At 33.6% G+C, this 20,793-nt stretch overlaps 1 protein-coding gene across 1 annotated transcript in view; it reads left to right on the top strand.

The window, feature by feature from the left end:
- Nucleotides 1–16,085, top strand: part of LOC138696932 (ras-related protein M-Ras-like) — a 29,001-nt gene extending 12,916 nt beyond the window's left edge. Inside the window, exons 3-5 of the mRNA XM_069822435.1 lie at nucleotides 4,072–4,225; nucleotides 5,424–5,586; nucleotides 14,046–16,085. Coding sequence (XP_069678536.1) covers nucleotides 4,072–4,225; nucleotides 5,424–5,586; nucleotides 14,046–14,135 — 407 coding nt within the window. The 3' untranslated portion in view covers nucleotides 14,136–16,085. The remainder of the gene's footprint in view (nucleotides 1–4,071; nucleotides 4,226–5,423; nucleotides 5,587–14,045) is intronic.
- Nucleotides 16,086–20,793: the final 4,708 nt, after the last annotated feature.

Raw genomic sequence — 20,793 nt, 5'->3', positions numbered from 1 at the left:
AACTAGAAATGATTCATTCCTCAAATTTCTTGAAAATTACTCTTAAGGCGATAGATCTCAGAAATTTGTAACTTCTATATTTTCGGTCGTATGAAACTGAAATTTTTGTCACATACTCGTATAAGTCATATGGGCATGCACCACACAAATTTTCATTCTGTATTCTCAATAGTTAATTTTTTTATTGTACAGTGTATTAATATTGCTCTAGTTTTCATAATTCAAATTATTTTTTCTCAAAAAAATTTTCTTCTAATCCAAATACATTAGTAAAGAAACTGACAATGCGTTTTGCATTTAGAAAGAAAGGTTTTCAGAAGAAAAAACATTTTAATTTGTAGTTTCTATTTTTTTTTACAACTTCAACAACTGACAGTCACAACATTTTAATTGGTGCAATAAAAAGGATACGCCAGTTTATTTATAACATATTTATGACTTTCTATGCAAAATTTCAGGCCATTTTAAGAAAAATTATATTAACTATAGGAGGTACTCTATTTTCCTGAATACCCTGCACCCTCAAATAAGCCACACACTTCACTTTTGAAAGTGGGGAGGGGGGGGGAGGAATTGAACAAAATGTATTCATGACAAATTAAACACAATTAAGCATAAGTACAGTTCAGTTAACAATAAATATCCTGTAACAGGACGCATTTCAAACCTATCCTATGCGCACGCACTGCACACATATCAGTTGTCTTAGTCGGCCATTTAAACGATATCCTGAAACATTATTAGCACGCGTCGGTAAATTAAATCCCTTTATTTTGTATGATATTACGTGTTTTGTTATAATCAGGGAAAGGATTTATATGTAAATACATATTTACTTATAAAGCTAATATAATTTATATTTTGCATTATCTTTATGTTTCACAATGTGTAGGGTTGAAAAATCCTACTTTTATTTTCCATATTTTTCCATATTTTAGAGTTTAGTACATATTTTCGTTAATTTCCATATATTTTCCATATTTCATATAAAACAGTCCATATTATATTAGGTTTAACAATAAAACAAAACAAAATTCCATTAACTTTTAAAAATACATTTCAACAATAGAGATTTAAACACATGTTCAGTAATCCCTTTAACATCAGAGTTATTTGAAAATTAGCAGTCCTATCAACAATGGGAAAGTAAGTTACAAAACTGTATTAATTTAATTTAAAATTTTTAACAGACTTCAGTTGTGCAGCTCAACAGTTAAATGCCAGTCAGAGTACACATAGGTTCAGTTTTGTAAATCATACTATAAAGACGGTAAATATGCCAAAAGTACGTCATTCAGTCAATTTAAAATCAAAACTAACAAGTTACATTTCAGAATTTAAAGAAGATGGTTTATCAACTGACAATAAAATATTATTTTGTAATTTGTGTCAGTGTGCAGTATCATCTACACAAAAGTTCCTGGTGCAACAACACATTACAACTAGTAAACATCAGGCCAACAAACAACTAAATTCCAAGCAGAGACAATTGTTTTTTTTAACACAACCAACAACATCGAATGTAAGATCTGAGTTTAACATCGACCTGTGCCGTTCTCTCATCTCTGCTGATATTCCTCTCTACAAACTAAAGAATAAGGTCTTCAGGGAATTCCTTGAAAAATATACTCAACATACAATCCCGGATGAGTCAACATTTAGGAAGACGTATGCTCCATCCATCTACGATGAGACAATACAGAAGATAAGAGATGAAATTAAAGATAGTTCAATTTGGGTTTCCATTGATGAGACTCCCGACAAAGAAGGTAGACTTGTTGGTAATGTAGTTATCGGTTTGTTAAGTGAACAATATTCTGAACGAATTCTTTTACATTGTGATGTTCTAGAAAAGTGCAATAACAAAACTATAGTTAAACTGTTCAACGAAGCTATGGGTATCCTGTGGCCAAAGGGTATTATGTACGATAATGTGTTATTCTTTATTAGCGATGCTGCCCCTTATATGGTCAAAGCTGGACAAGCATTATCTGTTGTATATCCTAAATTGACTCATTTTACTTGTGTGGCGCATGCATTTCATCGTGTGGCAGAAGTGGTCAGAGACAATTTCCCTAAAGTAGATTTGTTGATTTCATCAGTGAAAAAAGTATTTCTCAAAGCTCCCAGTAGAGTTAACGTGTTGAAAGAAATGTACCCTGAAATTCCATTGCCACCAAAGCCAATTTTAACTAGATGGGGTACATGGCTAGAAGCAGTTGAATATTATGCCGAACATATAGACTCTATTAACAATGTTCTCCTTGCATTGGACTCTGAAGATGCAGTCTCAATTGATACTGCGAAAACAGTTACCTGTGACATAAGTGTGAAGAATGACTTAGCTCACATTCAGCATACATTTTCATGCATCATAAAAACGCTCAAAAGTCTCCAAAATAGGCACCTTTCACTATCTGAAAGTTTTGAAATTATAAATAGTACTGTGGAACAACTGAATCGTGGTAGAGGTAAAGTTGCAGATGCAGTAAGAGCTAAGGTGGACACTGTACTTTCAAAAAACCCTGGATATGAAGAACTACAAAAGGTTGTTGCTGTGATGAGTGAACAACAGTGAAGATTAACTTGGACTTATCCCCAGCAGACATTGTGAAATTGAATTATGTACCAGTTACTTCTTGTGACGTCGAACGCTCTTTTAGTCAGTATAAATCTATCCTCAGAGACAATAGAAGAAGATTCACTTTTCAGCACTTGAAAGAAATGTTTGTAACCTATTGTTATGGTAACAGACAATAAAAATTGTGTTTTGTTGAAACTACATTGGAAGATAAGGTACGTCCATTATATTTTTTGTTTAGTTTGATTAAAATGTACCAATATTTAACGTACATAGTCTTTTTTTTTATAATTTTAAGTCCATATTTAATTCCATATTTTTGTAAAAATCCATATTTAATTCCATATTTTGGTAAAAATAACTACATATATATTTACATATTTCATATATTTTTAGTCCATATAAATCCGTTCCCTGGTTATAATAAATACCTGTTACCACTATTAACTTCATTCTTCGATGTTTTCGCCATTTAACAATGTTAACAATTGAAATCTCTGCACAGGAAGATAATAGGCTGTGTTACTACCTTAGGAATTGCGTGGGAGAAAAATCAGACAGTGTTGCCAACTTCATTTCGAATAAGCCGCGCATCCTTATTTTTTACTTGTATATTTCGGAAAATATGGTATTTTGAAGTGTAAAGTGTGGCAAAAATCAGAAAGTTTAGAAAATAATCAATAAATAAAGGCATGCTGATCACAATAAAATATGTATTTGCCTTAAAACTGCCAGCTCCACATGTTATGGCTTAAGTGACATAGGGGTGAACAAACTGCAAATTATGAAAGGTGAATCTTTAAAACTATTTCTTGGGGAAATCAACTAAATTTTAATTTTTTGAAGATTTTTTCACTGTTTTCACTGACCCATCACCTTAAATAATAATAAGCCAAAACTTACGTAGGCCTATTAGTTACAGAATAAATGTCAGAACACTTTGTGTGACCATTCGCATTTGAACTTTCAACCAATAACTTAAAATGGCACATCTAATATGGCTGACAGTACCTGACGTGCAGGAACTTGTTTTCAGATATGTGTCATACATAAAAATTCTTTGTTGTAAACTGTTTATTATCTCTTGGCATCACAATAAACATCACTTATACTAATTAAATTGTTACTTTATTAAATGTTAATAACACTGCTGCATGGTTAATCAGAATCGCCTTTATGAAATTGCACCTTTAACAATGAATAGCGACTTACATAAAGACAACATGCTATTAATTGCCATCCTTGAAAGCTATGACATGTTGGTGACTGCTGTCATGACATGCCGATGCAGATACAATTAATGTGTGGATAACAGAAGTTCTGTTCTGAACAAATTATTACAGAGAGCATAGTTATAAGTAAAACAGATTTGCTTGTTCACACAAAGTAGAATATATGAATTTAAAAATATGGAATGAGAAAACGCTAATCAATTGATACTAAATGTTAATACATTTCGTAAACACTTTAGCTTGCCTTTGTATTAACAGTACTGGACACTGCTGGCCAGGAGGAATTCAGTGCAATGAGGGAGCAGTATATGAGGAAAGGTGATGGTTTCCTATTGGTATATTCAGTCACAGACAAGCAGAGCTATGAGAATATCATCAACTTCCACACACAGATCCTCAGAGTTAAGGACAGGTAGGTACATATTAGTGCTGCACATGATTAGGTAGTCTCCAGAGTGGTTGCTTGTGCTCTTTCATTAGATGTTCTGTACCAAAAAGGGAATTAATTGAAAGGTTTTGAAGCAACCATTGATGTTGTTTATTTGTCCTAGTTTTTTTATTTTGGAAAACGTATTATATGACTTTTCACGTGTTAAATTTTTGTTATCTTGTTAACATGTTTCGACCTGCTTTCGGCCATCATCAAAACTGGTTGTTGCTGGTCTTGGTGCCTCTTGTTTTGTTTCCTGTGGGGGTGTGTTTGTGTAGTGTAATGTGAAGTCAAAGAGTGTGTGTGTGTTCTGAAACTGAGTCGTGTGTTGAGAATTTCATTTGGATGTGTTTTTGTGTGTTTGTATATTTCGTATTGTTCTAGTGTGTTTAGTTTCTGGCTTTTTGGCTTGATGTGTAGAATTTCCATGTCTCTGTAGATGTCTCTGTAGCTGTGCTTAGCATTTGTGATGTGTTCTGCATATGTGGAAGTGTTTTGTTATGGCTGTGATGTGTTCTTTGTAACATGTTTGAAATGATCTGCCTGTCTGTCCTATGTAGAAGTTGTTGCAGGTGTTACATTTGAGTTTGTATACATCTGTGTGGTTGTATTTGTTTGTATCGTGTGTGTGTTGAGATGTTTTTGCAGAGTATTATTTGTTCTGTATGCGATGTTGTAATTTAATTTCTTGAATGAGGTTGCATTCTTGTGTGTGTTTTTGTTTTCGTATGTTAGTGTGATGTATTTTTTGTGTTGTTGTGTTTGTGTTGTATTCTTATGTTTTTTGTGATTATGTTTTGTCTTTCGTATTATGTTGTCTATTATATTGGGATTGTATCCATTTTCTTGTGCTATCTATTTAATTGTGTTTAGCTCTTCTTTATAATTATGTTGGTTCATTGGTATGTTGAGTAGTCTGTGTACCATTGTTCAGAATGCAGCTTGTTTGTGTTATGTTGGGTGATTGGATGTGTTGTGTATGTGTGTTGTTGTTGTGGGTTTTCTGTAGATTTTAAATGTGTGTTTTTTATTTGTTAAGGAAATCACTAATAATATTTCTTTTTGTCATAAATTGTCAATTTCATAAGGACATTTATTTAAAGATACAGTTTAGCACTTGGTATTATTTGTACTTTGCAGTTTGAAAACGTATCAAGACTATGTCATATTTGTACTGTAGGGATTTGTACCCAATGCTGCTGGTGGCCAACAAAGTTGATCTGGTGCATCTTCGGAAAGTGACAGAAGAATCTGGACGGGAGTTGGCTCACAAGTTAGGAATTCCTTATATAGAGACCAGTGCCAAAGATCCACCTCTTAATGTGGATGCAGCCTTCCACGAGGTATATACAGTTTTCTGTCAGTATACAGGGTGGACCACTTGAGTGTACCTAATTTCAATTGTATGTGACTGGTAAACGGTAACCTACAGTAATGTTTATATGAAAGGAAAACTCAACAAGTTTCGATATGCACATCACCATATCTCTACGTGAGCTCCAGCTGTCACTGTGATGATATCGAGGTGATGAATAATTTCTTGCCAAGCTTCTTTGATGCACTCCCGAAGATCACGAAGGTCTCTGACTGGGATGGCGTACACTTTATCTTTGACGTAGCCCCAGAGAAAGAAATCGAGCAGTGTTAAATCCGGAGATCTCGGGGGCCAAGCAATCGGTCCTCCCCTACCAATCCAATGGCCAGGGAACACGTTGTCTAAAGTAATACGCGGCTTGAACATTTGCAACCATTTCGTCTTATGTTCTACGACCACCACTATACGTCTTCAACACCGATCCTGTAACTAAAAATGTATTGTACCACTTCATAATGCTTTTAGCAGTTGGAGCATCATATTTAAACACTCACCGATACTCCCTTTGAACTCTAACAATTGATTTAAATTCTGCATACCACAACACAGTTTGCACTTTCATCTGCGGTGTCGCCATTTTGACAATCGATACAATCTATGTAAAGAAACCGTGTCTGTGCACCATCTACCGACAGGATTCGAAACTTGTTGAGTTTTCCTTTCATATAAACGTTACTGTAAGGTTCTATCTTCAACCGTTCACCAGTCACATACAGTTGAAATTAGGTACATTCGTGCGATCCATCCTGTATATTCTTTATGCATGACATGGCATTTAAGGAAGATTGAAGATATGTATAAAAATTATTTTATGAAGTTTTGAAAATATGCATGGAAACTGTTTTATGAAATGTATCCTTATTGATGTTGCAATTAATTTTTCGTGTAATGTAAATGTACCAGTAGTTCACTCTTGTTGACGAAAACCAGTTATACAAATATCTTTTTTTGGTGTGTCTGGTTAAAAAAACTACTTACTTTGAAGTGGCTCGTTGTGTGTGTAATATGAATTACGTAACTTTTTCGCGTTATTAAAAAAAATTATGCCATGAACCTACAGTAACGAAACTGTATAGATAAATATTAATTAAAAAATTATAATTTCCTACTTGGTAGTTAGTCATTGTGTTTGGTTGGTTGTACAGCATGTTTCAAATAAAATGTATGAGATAGCAGTGATTACTTTGAAGGCCTTAATGAATCTGAGGATTACTTTGTCTGATTCTGAGATCATTCATTCACTGTAAAATACATATCAGATGAGTAAATAGTGAGAAACTTCCTCTCCTTCAACTTGAACTTACATTCTGCTTATGTAGCAATCTTGTTCTGGTCATGTACCATGCAGTATTGGTAATTTCACACACTACAGACTATTAATGTATAAAATATTACCAAATGTAAGTAGTTAAAAAGTCACATACTCATCCAAATTACGAATGGAATTGCATAGCTGTCTGCCTTCTTGTTCCAAACATTTGTCACACCTGTTTAAGAGTGACCCATCACTTGTTGCAGTTCCTCTTGAAAAAATGGAGACGATGTTTGTCAAGGATATGTGATTTTTTTTGTACTTGTCTTTAAGAGTTTCTTAGAGATGAAAGTTACAAAGAATTAGATTGAGATGAAATTAAGCCTCGACCAAAAGCAGAGAAGAATAGGGTCAATTTTGTCATAATGCACTCCATTTAAAATCCACTTACAATATTCACGCCTGATTACAGGAATCAGGATTCATTGAATCATAGTGCTTGTACCACTGTATACAGTAAAATCCCTCATAATTGGCACCCAAATAACCAGCAATATACCAAAACAACGCACTTTTGGCTAGGCCAAAAAAAAAAAAGTTTAAAATGCCACATTGCCACAGTCTGGGCCATCAATTTTGCCACATTAGGAAGTTCGCACGAACTTTCGTTTTCAGTGAATATTCGAACCTAAAATTAGTGTATTACAATATTTGTCTTGTGTGATGTGTTTTAGTAAAGAAAAACCACACTGTTTTTATGTTTATTTAATTATATTCGGACCGTCAGTGTTGCCACATTAGGAGTTCGCACAATCTTTCGTTTTCAGTAAATACAGGTATTCGAACCTAAACTTAATGTATTATTTTTGTTGTGTGATGTGTTTTAATAAAGAAAATCCACGCAGTTTTTATGTTTATTTAATTATGTTTGGGCCTCAGTGTTGCCACAGTAGGAAGTTCTCATGAACTTTAATTTGCAGTGAATATTCGAACCTAAAATTAGTGTATTATTTGTGTTGTGTGATGTGCTTTAATAAGGAAAATCCACACAGTTTTTATGTTTATTCAGTTATGAGCAAGTGATAGAGAAATAAGCTTCATATGGCTTCAGTTTCAACATTTGTCATCATGAAATAGAATTTTTTTTGTATATACTGATATTTATTTAATTATCCAGCAAAATCTCGTATCCGGAACTAGCCTGGTCCCTTTGGTGCCAAATAAGAGTGATTTTACTGTATGTAAGGTTTTAACTGCAATAGACCTGTAGCAGTTCACATTGTACTGTAAGATATTCTTGATTACTGCGAAAGAAGAAGAGATTTTTAAGGGAATTCTCCAAGCAATGTCCATTGTCCTCCAAATTTTCCTCTCTGAGCACAATCCATCATCTTCTTCATTTCTTATCTGTAACACTTCCTGTATCGCGGAATTTATTCATAAGGCCATGAATTGTTCTATGACTTACTGCACAGTCACATGTTGCCACTTTTGTTGCACAACTTTTCTACTGCAGCTGGAAAAGTGCGAGTCATGTTCAAGTCAAAAGTAATGTGCTGCGCAACCCCAGAGGTGCAAAAGGTGCAACAGAAGATTGCAAGCTTGTTACACACAAGGCATTACTTTTTCTTTGCAGCTCTGTGCTGATTCATCAATGCATGTTGTATTAATCAATACTGCTACTTCGTAAACAGTTTTGGCAATTCTCTCTTTTTGAAACTATAGTATGGAAAATTAAATAAATTGTATCATGATCATATACTGGTATATTTTGTCTATTTTTTTACTTTTAGCAACTGATATATCATTTATTTTTATCATGTCAAACAAATATATAGAAACAGTATAAAGTGCAAGTGCAGTCGGTGTTGAGTGAAACTCAGGTCATTTTTCTTAATATTCAGATGAGTTAAAACAATTGTGACAGTTTGTATGACGAATCTTATACTACAATATACTTATACTAGTAATAGTGATAAGATGGCAGATGCACTCAACATGTTAAAATAATTGTGACAGTTTGTATGATGAGTCTTATACTACAATATACTTGTACTACTAATAGCAACAAGATGGCAGGCACAGACAACATTTTAAAATAATTGTGACAGTTTGTATGATGAGCCATATACAGTAAAATCCCTTGTGTCCGGCACCCAAATAACCGGCAGTACCAAAACAACGGCACTTTTGGCTAGGCCAAAAGAAAAAGTCATTCATGTGAAAGAGAAGAGTCTGATGAAGATGTGTTTTTGTAGATCGCACATGCTGCATATTATGTTTACTCTTTACACTGTTCACACATGAAAACATTATGTCCCTGGAGTAGAGGATAGCATCAGTAACCTGTCACTTGGACCTTGCAAACAATGTGCAGAGACGATATCATTGAGCGCTACTTCAGTTGCGATGTTGGCTACATTGCTCTTCACGTCACATGACTCACATGACCGCCATTTAAAATTGTCATAATGTTACGAAAACTTTTAGTATTTTTTACCTTATTATAAATATGAACTGATGAATGTACGTTACTAAATTTTAACATGGAAAAGGATGTTTGTGCAATACAGTGTGTTTTTACATAACTTATAAACGTATTTTCCAATTATCCGGCAAAATCAGTTATCCGGCACTGGCTTTGTCCCACAGTTGCCGGATACAAGGAATTCTACTGTACTACAATATACTTATACTACTAATAGCGACAAGATGGCAGGCATGAGCAACATGTTAAAATAATTGTGACAGTTTGTGTGAAGAGTCTTATACTACAGTATACTTTTATTCTACTAATAGCGACAAGATGGCAGGTGCAGGCAACATGTGGACTATAGACCAGTAGGATTATGTCATTTCGTGTACCACCGCCCATAATTGATTGCGTGAAACATATTGTTATTGTAGACAGCTATATAATAGACGAGATAGTGCAACAAACATCTCTGACTGCATGGAACAGTTTATACAGTACCCGATGAGGACCTGAAATTGAAAAAGATATGCGCACATTAGGTACCATGAGCTCTGATTCCTGGACAGAAGGCCAGTAGGGTGGAGAATTGGCAGGAAATCCTGTCTCTACACAGTGAGAATCATGACAAATTTTTCGCCAGGCTTGTGGCTGGTGATGAGTCATGGTTTCATTATTGCCTGCCTGAGTTGAAAAGCCATTGAAAATAGTGGAAAAAATTATGGCAATCCTAGACTATAGAAATTCCATATGACACCTTCCATGGGGAATAGGATGGCTATGGTTTTTTCGGACATGGAGAGGATTTTGCTCATTGAGTGGCTTCATCCCAAACAATCCATCAACAGCGAATCATACTGCAAAACCCTAACACTCCTTTGTTACCAATACAGCTGAAGTGAAAAGGAAAATGGGCATATTATGTCCTGCTCCTCCATGACAATTCCAGACTGCACATAAGCATGTGCACAGTTTGACATTTTCTGTCTTTGGGATTCACTGTCCTACAACATCCTGCATATTCTACTCATCTGGCTCCTTCTGTCGTGCTCTCTTTTGATAAATGATGGAAACTTTTTATGGTCGAAGATTTTCAACACCTGACAAACTTAAAACTGCCATCTGCCTGAGTGTTCAAGCTTTCTGTAAAGAATTGTTGGCTGCTGCCATTAGCAAGCTTTCAGATCATTAGCAATGGTTTGTGGACCTAAGTAGGGAGTATGTTGAACAGTCTATGGCATAATTGTCTATTTGCATCATCACCAGCCTCTCTGCACAAGTAAGTCTGGTCAATAATAGGTTCGTTCCAACAACAGTCAGGAACCGTCTGTAACTATCGTGAGCATGCACAGTACAGAAAAAACGTTCCAACACAATCCGAACCAGTCCTGAACCGGAAACATGTACTGCAGTCAGGCATTCCAACAAATTTTTGACATGGGTTTGGAACAGTCAGAAGTAGTCAGCGGGTTGAGGCATGTATGAAAGAGTACGCAAGACGTGCATGCGCATAAGCTCACCAACGTCTCCTGGATACTGAAGAAAGACATAATCGACTGTTCACATCAGTGAGGTTAAGATGAAAAGTGACAGTGCAGACGAATAATAAAACTACAGATTTAATTTAAATTTTCGCCAAAAAGAAAGGGAATGGAAATTATTTGGGTATTGAAATAGTTAATTACTTTGATTAAAACTATAATAAGTAACGTACATAAATTAATAATTAAAAAGAAAACTATTTTTAGATGAGAATTCCCTAGTACACGACATTGAATTAGCGGAATTCTTGCCTTCCATATTTTTTTTCATCTTTTTATAGAAAATGATCGAAATTCTATTTTCTGCTATTAGAATTAGCTGCGAAACGATAATAATTAAGCATCCCGTTCTTAGCAAAGATGATCACAGTTATAGCATCTCTGGATTTAGTACATAACGAAAGCGTTCCAACAGCGTCCAGTCCAGTTTCAATCCCATAGCAGATGCTCAACTAGCGCATGCGTATAAGATAATATAGGAACCGTACATGAACTGATCCATGAACCGCTTGTTGGAACGAACCTAGTGACTGCCCTTTGTATTTCTACAGTGCTGTCTGCAACAGCTGCAAAAGTTTCAACAAAACCAATATAAAAATGTCGTGAATCCTTTTCACACGTTACTAGTTTAGAACTGTGCAGGAGGGGTACCATACTTACTTCACTAAACACAAAACATGCGACGAAAATAATTTTATGCTTAAACTTATAATGCATTCTTGTTTGTAGATTTATGTATGTGGACTTACTTCACTTGTGAAATTAATACTTCTCGATGTGGAGAATACGATGGCATTACTCTCAATTTCAATAATTTCTGACTTTCACCACTTGGCGACCAAGCAGCCCATATAGCTTGTTGATTATATGATGTTTACAATCAACTCTGGTTATAGTGAACTTCTGCACACCAGCACATTTTGTTCACTATATCCTAAGTTCACTAAAGCTGAAGTGTCTGTTTCTATACTACTGACAGTGCTATACATACAGTATTAATGTCCAATTGGGATAGACCACATTCAATATCAGTAATAATGTTCACTTTATCTCCCAATGTAAACACTTCATGCTTCAACATCCTGATGTTCACAGTTCAAAACTTAAATCTAATCTGACCATGTATACAATAGGCACTGACTGACTTCGCACCTCCTCCCATTTACTGTGTACTCAGCCTTGGAATTTTCCCTTTTCACTTTTACAAAGATGTGGAAGGGAAGGTTCAACTTACCCTTTGGTCATCACTCTGCTCCCTTTTACAGAAGAAAACACTTTATTTTCCTATTCTTTTAATAACTTCTTTTAAAGGAGTCAGAACTAACCCTTCCTTTATTCTTCACTGCGTACACTATTTTCTTCAACATATTTCAAGTTATCCAGAAAGCTGAACAAATCCTTTCTCTGCCTTTCAATTCACTTAAGGCAGGCCTGCAGAACTCGTAAGGAGGGGAAATATGACGTCAGCCTCACTCCACTTCTATTGGGGATGATCGACTTCCGCGTAGGCTTATTTACCTTCTCTTGTCGTCAAAGGTCCATCAGTGGCGGCATATAATTTTCAAAAAGGATTGTAATAAATTCATTGTTTTTATAATTTGTTATCTCGTTTCAAGGTTTACAATTATGCTAGATTTCCTGTCGGTAGTTTCTTTGAGATTTCTTTGCATCTAACCTGTTTTAGATTTTCGAAAACTCTCCTCCTATCATCACCGACGGAAACATAAATTTATAGCATTTAAGTAATGAACCTTGAAAGTCACTATTAATTTCAATTCAAAATGAACACAACGAGTGATGTCCTTAATTTTACAGTATATAAATAAATAATCAGTATACAGTTCGTAATAATGAACTTACCCGAAAGTCTGTGCATACCATAATTCTTAATATGGACTTTGTTGAAATGTGGTTTAATATTGAAATGACGAGTGGAAATAAATTGGATGGGACACAGTAAACAAACAATTCTTTCGTCTTCAAGAACAAAATAATCATATTCCCATTTCCTTTGGAAGTAGTATTCCTTCACGGGTTTAGATTTTGCCATGTTCCAGTTCTCTTTAAACTGCAGTACGCGTATTATTTGTTTGTTTACTTATTTACTTATTTTCTTACTTATTTAGGCCTACTTATGTACTTTTTTTACTTATTTATTTATTTACTTTCTTACTTATTTACTTATGTATTTATTTATTTGGCTGGAGTACATTACAATGTTGAATGACAGCATTGACATCCGGTCATATAGCTATCACTCACTTATCAATGTACAATTTAATTATCGTCCTATTACTAGTAAAACCAGTTAAGACCAGTAATACAAGTTTTGTAAAAACAGGAATTAAAACTTTATTAATGCACGAAAAATCATAATAAATTCTTCAAATAAAGTAATTGGTTTGTTACCTGCAAGCAAAATTTCGGACTTATTTCATTTTAGTAAAATACAGAGCACGGAAAGACATGTCGGGGACTATACTTAACTTATTTTACACAAAAAGTGGATTTAATCGGCTTTACTAGTAATAGGGCGATAATTATATACATAGGGAGAACTTTTTACATTATATGCATACATACATTTTAAAATTTATTTTACATGTCTTTTAATTTATTTATTTCCCTCATTCATTTTTCTCTTATTTTCTAAAGGTATGTTCCTAAAAATTTTATTATCTGTTCATTTGTAATTCTTGATAGCGAATTGTATACCTGCCGCCGCGAATGAATGTTAATGCAGCCAAGCGTAACTAGAACGTCATGACTGCACTAGTAGAAAAGGTGGGTGGGGGTAAGAAAGGGGAATATAGCAGTTGCTCTCAAGAGCTACAGTTCTGCAGGCCTGACTTAAGGAGTAGCAGGTTTGATGTAAACATACTTTTGGAAGTTTATATGAGAAAGGGTTTTCGTAAATTACTGTTTTTGTCATTTTGAAATTATAACATTTTCATGTAAGTTCTAGTTTTTATGTTCACTATAACTGAAGTGAGTATTCACTATAAACGAAAATATTAATGTACTTTTTAATTTATATGATTCAGGACCAATTATGTAGTTTCGCTATAGCTGAATGTTCACTACAACTGATTTCACTATATCCAGAATTGACTGTATTTATAAATTATTGTAACAGTTGTAGTAAAAATGTCTCATTGCAGGTTGTGCGTATAATTCGCAATCAACCCCCAGCAGAACTGGAAAAGAATAGGAGAAAAAGAAGACGTCCCATCAAATGCATGCTGCTTTAATGTTGCAGTGTGGACGATACATGGGGTAAACAAACAGTGCTCACGTTCTTTTTTAAATGTCTAATTTTAACATGGTATTAATTTTTGAAATGTAAACGCACATTTAATGATAGTTCATCTCACAAAGTCATTATAACTAGAGATGATGTTCGTTAACTTTGATGGCTGTTAATGTAAGGTGTTAATATTGCACCAGAGCATGTCACTTAAGTCAACAACAGTTCATCTCACCAGTTCATTATAACTAGAGATGATGTTCATTAACCTTGATGGCTGTTAGTGTGAGGTATTAGTATTACACTGGGGCGTGTCAGGTGAGTTAACGAGAGTTCATCTCAAAAAGTCCTTTATAACCAGAGATGATATTCGTTAACTTTGATAGCTTTTAGTGTGAAGTATTAGTAGTACACTGGAGAATGTCACTCATGTGAAGCGAGAGATGTCCGTCAGAGTTTCGTATGGATGGACAGCAGTGGCAAAGGGAAGTGGTTGCAATATTTACCATTGAGAATGATAATTTCTATTTGAAGGGTGGTTTAGATTGCTTTTACATGTGACAATAAATATTGTGCTGATGGTATTTGAATTGGTTACATGGTATCACAACAGAAGACATACACTCTTATATGTGTGTTTTGGTTTAGATGTGCACAAACACTGCTTCTCCGTTTTATGTTTGTTTAGTATAATATGTGTATCGATGTCTGATTTCTTATGTATACTTTAAAATGGACATTACTAGATTAATACTGCTTTAAAGAAAGACCTGCCATACTTTAATTATTCTGTTTATAAAAGATATTTATATTGTTATTAATTGAAGAATCACAAAGCTTTAATCATGAATATTGACACATGAGTCGTTTTAAGTCTCCAGAATGTGCTAATTTTTAAGTTGGGTTTGATTTATATACACCCAATTAGCATTTGTCTCTGTGATGAAAACAAATGAAGGTCAGTTAGGAAAAACAATCAAGTTGTATAAAGATCCAGACCTTCTATCTAGAAGTAAGTCATCTAATGCATAATAGCTTTATGATGCATTTGTGAGAAGATCAGACTTCGTCCTGATATTATGATGCTGATGGTGTTTAAATTTATAATCATCCATTGCTTGGAAGTAGGAGTACGCAAAAGCAGGATAGTGTAGCTCTGATGATACTTGTTCAGTCTTTTGATAGGTATAGGTTGAAAGTTAGATTTCATACTACTTTGTAATTGTTTTCAAATAAGATCTACATTTTAACATTTTGATTACATTTAAGGGAAGTTCCTCATTCTATACAAACTTTCCCTTTATGACTTTCACATCATATATATTTAAAAATTCAGAGATGATAGGATATTTAATAACAGTGCTGAAATGGAGTAATTGGCATAAGTGCCTATGTACATGTCGACAACGAAAAGTCATTAATTGTAGGTTTCAGAGGAAACACATCTGACAAGGACGTGTTATTAATGCTTTAATTTTTTTACATAAAAGGTTGCATATTAATTACGGAAAGTATTTGAAAACAAAGCATACAGTTACAGAGAATAATAACATAATACCTTTTTATAAGCAAAAATCTTAACCTAAGAAACTTGATTGTTTTTATTCTGTATCCTTCAGGTGCTTTCAAAAATAAGAAAAAAATATTGTAACATTTCTTATAGCACAAATTTGTCATGACTTTTAGTTCCCAGAGAATCGTTTATATATTAATGTATTACATAATATATTTTAATATCTTTTTGTTAATATAACATTTGATTAGAATGATATGGAAAGTTGAATGTTCTAACTTGTTGAATATGGATTTGTAAGAATTGTCTGTTTGTAGTTGTATAGTTTTGTTCAAGAGCAAGAAAGATACATTTGGTCAAGGATTATAAAAAAAGGCCTGTTTGTAATGACAGCTTATTACAAGGCACAGATAAGCAGTAATAAAACATACATTTCCTGCAGGAGAGTTTACATTCATATCAGATGTAATTCATTATCTCCTAACGTATACTGGACAAGTTGGCTGAGCACACATTGCTTCTGACGTACATCCAACAGGACAATCATAGAATAACAAACCCAGCATAACTAATTCACAGAATTTTTCTTGTTCCTTTCAGATACGGGTCATGTGGCTAGCTTTCTTGTCTATAAATTGTATTCCTTTCCTCATTTTCCTGAAACTATGGAGGGCGGTATCCTTTCTGATAATAGGAATCCAAAAACAACAATAATTGTTTATGGTTTACCAAAACCGTAAGTGGAGTTCCGAAAAAATAAGAATGTTTAGGTATGTAAAAAATTGTTTTTATGATAAATCACTCCCACCCTTTATGAAAATTAGAAATTCGTTCATAGTATAATTAATTTCTTACTTTAAAAAGTATTTTTCTTAATCTCTTTAATTCTGTGGAAATCTACTAAAATTTATGTTGAAGTTGGCCATTATATTCTGCTTTGTTAAAGCTTGCTGTTATTTGATAGATCTGCTTTAAGATAAGTTGATAGAATAATCTTGATATATAATACCGGTATTTTATTGATCCTGATGAAATCATGATAAACATCGATTAAAGTTATTACTTGTTTTTGTTTTTGGCTTTTTTTATAGACAATCCATGCTGCAATCCGCAGCAACTTTGGTCAATGTTTTTCAGTCATTGTATGTATGAGTCACAGACACATTGGTCTCCGACATTCGGGTCACATTTTTTTGCTCAAAGTTTTATTTCGGTTACTCAGCACATTTGGGTCACGATTTTTCGGTCAATCATTTGGGTCACTGAAATCTATAACAAATTTCTTCGGTCAGAATGAAAGAAGACAAAATGTTTGTAATGGATTTTATTTTTGTGGTATGAATACATAAAATTTTCGTGGCATAAGCACAAGTTATTCGTGATCGCCTTCACTAACAGTTTCTTCAATGTTCTCGCTAGGATTAAATTTCAATGTATACACTACAGTTCTTAGGTAAATATCCATCTGTCCGCCATCTTTATACTTTTCATATCTTTGCACTACAGCTAGTAGTCGCTCCTGGTTGTTTAGGACTGGTCTCACATTCCTTTGTCCTCCAAGAAGCTGGTCTTGCTGGTCTGCTTTGAGCTTATCTTTAAATTTCCAGAGTGAAGGATGACGAATATTTCTATGTTGTGAAGACTCATACCAGTAGTACATCTTGCTGTACATTTTCCTGTCCTCACAACGCCAGTAACAATGGGTTTTCTGTTTGTTGTACGTGTGAAATTAACAAACTAATTTAATGTAAGCATTGGTTTATTCTTTGTGGACTGAATTATTTGTGCCCATTTTCACTATAGTAATTCTGTAATAACTCAGGATTTTGTAAAAGTAGTGACAGAATGAGAAAGTGATTCTAAACCGAATGTGAATGATGTACATTGCTGGGAATACAGCCAATACAATTGCATGAGAGTTATGTTCGTGAGACCAATACATCTCATTACCCGATTATCGTACCGTAATGTCGTATTAACCGAAATGTCATATGACTGAAAGGATTCGTGACCTAAAAAGAGAGACCAAAACTGCCTAAAATGCATGCTGCACTGAGTTGAAAGTTAATTTAATGTATTTAAAAAAAATTGTTTTAGAGTGCTGATAGAGGTGGTGGCACTGGTTTGTTGTTTTCATTGGTATGGGATATACAGATGGGTACAGATAGGTACAAGAGACAAGGGAGGAAGCAATAGCTCCTGCCACTTCAGTTTCGAATTCAATTCCTAGAAATCCTATAGCAAAATAGCTGCGTGTTATACCATATCATGTCTAAAAGCTGATTGTTATAAACAAACTACATATTCGTTACAAGACTGCTATAAGATGGACTTAAAATTTAAATAATCTCATTTGAATGATAGCATGTTCATCTGAACATTTTTATAACTTCTGTCTAATATTTTCTTGTAGTTCATTCTTGTTTTGCAGTTGACACTAGTGAAGTCTATTGACTTCAGTTATTGTACTAATTATAAATCTATTGTGCAGTACTTCCGGTAGTTGAAAGGATGATAAGTGTATACAAATTTTGTTGCGTTAAATTTTGTACAAAAACTGTATCTGATATAATGTTGTAAATAATTTAATAGCTACTATGAAGCTAAATAAAAGTTATAAAAATATTTCTAAGAATATTCAGAACTTAGTGAAAAAACTATGTCTGTCTGTCCGACCATTACCTACAATGAACATTAGAATTGTTATATAAATTAATACTAGAGAATTTTGTGGCAAAAGTCTTCATAATTACTATAATATTCAAATTCGACCACATGAAAGATTGTACTGTTCTTTGATTATGCAAAAACATATACAATTTTATGGATTTGTTTAGCAGCATATTTTAAACCAAAGTAATACAATAACTATATTTGAAATATATGACACATTATAATGAGTAATTTAATTTATATTATATTTATATTAAGCCTGAATTTACTTTCAGTTAGGTAAGTGACAACTTTTCATGCGATTATTGCGATTTTATGTCCTTTACCAAACATCACACTATAATAACTTAAAACAAATCACAATCACTACATTCATGGAATCTTTCCCTCCTCCCTTTTTGTTGCTAATAAGTTCTGGAGTTAATTTCTCATCATTATTAACTACTGTAATCAGCGTACATGTGTTACCCAGTGACGAGGTGTACATATAACTGCTGTAAATGCCACTTACACTTTCAAATAAGACTTTTTTTTTTTTTTTTACAATTAAAAATCAGTGTAGTATCTTCACTCACTCACAGTCTCTGATATAGTTCGTTCTTGTAATGAAACTTAGACATACACTTTGCAGTTGTAACATGTGTGAGCTATTGATTACGAGTGCATGTGCACCCTCGGTATTCTCTATTTTGTTTGGACATGCAGTGCCACCCACAGGAAGCAAGGAGCCAGCAGTAGTGGGATGTTTAGGGAGATGCTGTAAATGTATGTTGTCTATAATTACCTTGAAGTTTTTATTTGCGTCAGGCTACATTGTTGAAATTGATATTTTATCAAACATAATGTACAGCGAACATTTTAATTAATTTTTATGCAAAATGTTTTAATATTGGAATCTAGACTTTGAACTAATTCATTGGTGTGTATATAAATTAGCATTATATAATTACTGAATTGCTGGGCTAATATGGAGGAAATAACAGGTTCTTCAAACATCCTTAATTTCTCAGACTGTAACTGTGTGCAGGAAAGTTTGTGGAAACAGCCATTTGGTGGACTTAAATATGACAAGAAGTGTGATATAATAAAGCAAGGCTGGACCATGCCACAACATCCTAATCTGAGTATGAAAACCAAGATTACGTTCTCCAACCTCAAGTTTGTCTAATAGAGCTTGTCAATTTATCAGTGAAGAAAGAAACGAAAGTTAATTTTAAGAACCATGAATTTATTGTGGAATTGTGGAGGTGTAGGTTCTTCTCCTCTCTTTGTGTCTCTTTTTTTTTAATTCATTTAACAGATTTGCTATTGATAAACTATACTACTTTATTTTTTTTTTCAGGGACGAAAATTAACCTCATGGAATGAAAGTTAATTTACTGTACTTAATAGTACCAACAGAAGAATTCATTCAGTCTGGGGGAGTATAAGAAAGCAGTTTAATTACTCATAAAAGATACAATAAACCATGATAAATAGCTAGTTGAATGCAATTGGACAATACTCTAAATGATGTAATATCTATAACTGATACATCATTATCTGAATAATTATTTCATCAGCTTTCAACTTGGCAGACTGTGGCTTAAGTTCATAGCAAGTTTAAATGGAATTTGTTAGGAATGGAAACATTCAAGAAGTTTTCTCAGGTGCTTTAGCTTTCCATACTATAATTCTGTTTCATTTGCACTATTGTCTTCTTTTTTCTTTCGTGGATTAAACCATTCGATCTGTTCCGGCCTCAATTCCATCTTTGTCTATGTCGCCCAAGGTATCTTCATCCTATAGGTGTAAAAGAGAACAGAAATTTTGGCATTCTGTATTTATCCATTCTTTCAAGATGATCCTTCCAGTTATTTCTGTACTGTTCTATTTTGTCATTTATTGCAAATATGTTAAATTGGTTTCTTACATCTTTATTTCTGTTCTTATCTAGTCTTGTATATTCTAATAATAACCTAAGAAATTTTATTTGTGTTGCTTGAATATGTCGTTGGGTCTTTTTGTACTATGTTAATCATAATTGTCATCTTTCAGAAGATACAATTAGGCAGATGGCGTGCTTTGATGTGTCAGCAGATAAAATAATCAGTGGCAGGATAATCATTAATCACTCCCCATTTTATTATGCTTCTCACAACTAGATTTACTGTATAAATGAGAATTTTATGCAACTTTTAACAATATAAAAGTTAGATGAAAATGCATTTCTTTATATTGAAATCGTTCATGCCACAATTCTTCTGGAGAATTACGATTTTTCTATTATATTTATTTTACATAAGCTTCAGATTAACGTCCTATTTTATTTTACCTACATATAAATTAAACATTTAATTTGACCATTGTATCATGTTATTTAGTGACCAACAGTCCTAGATTGTCTGCGTTAAATTTATCTCTACAATCTCATAAAGCATTGAAAAATATTTGGAAAAAAAACTGTGTCATAATATGTCATGTATGATAATTAATG

This window comes from Periplaneta americana, chromosome 1, assembly GCF_040183065.1.
Source record: "Periplaneta americana isolate PAMFEO1 chromosome 1, P.americana_PAMFEO1_priV1, whole genome shotgun sequence".
Lineage (NCBI taxonomy): Eukaryota > Metazoa > Arthropoda > Insecta > Blattodea > Blattidae > Periplaneta > Periplaneta americana.
This window is presented reverse-complemented; position numbering and strand designations above follow the sequence as displayed.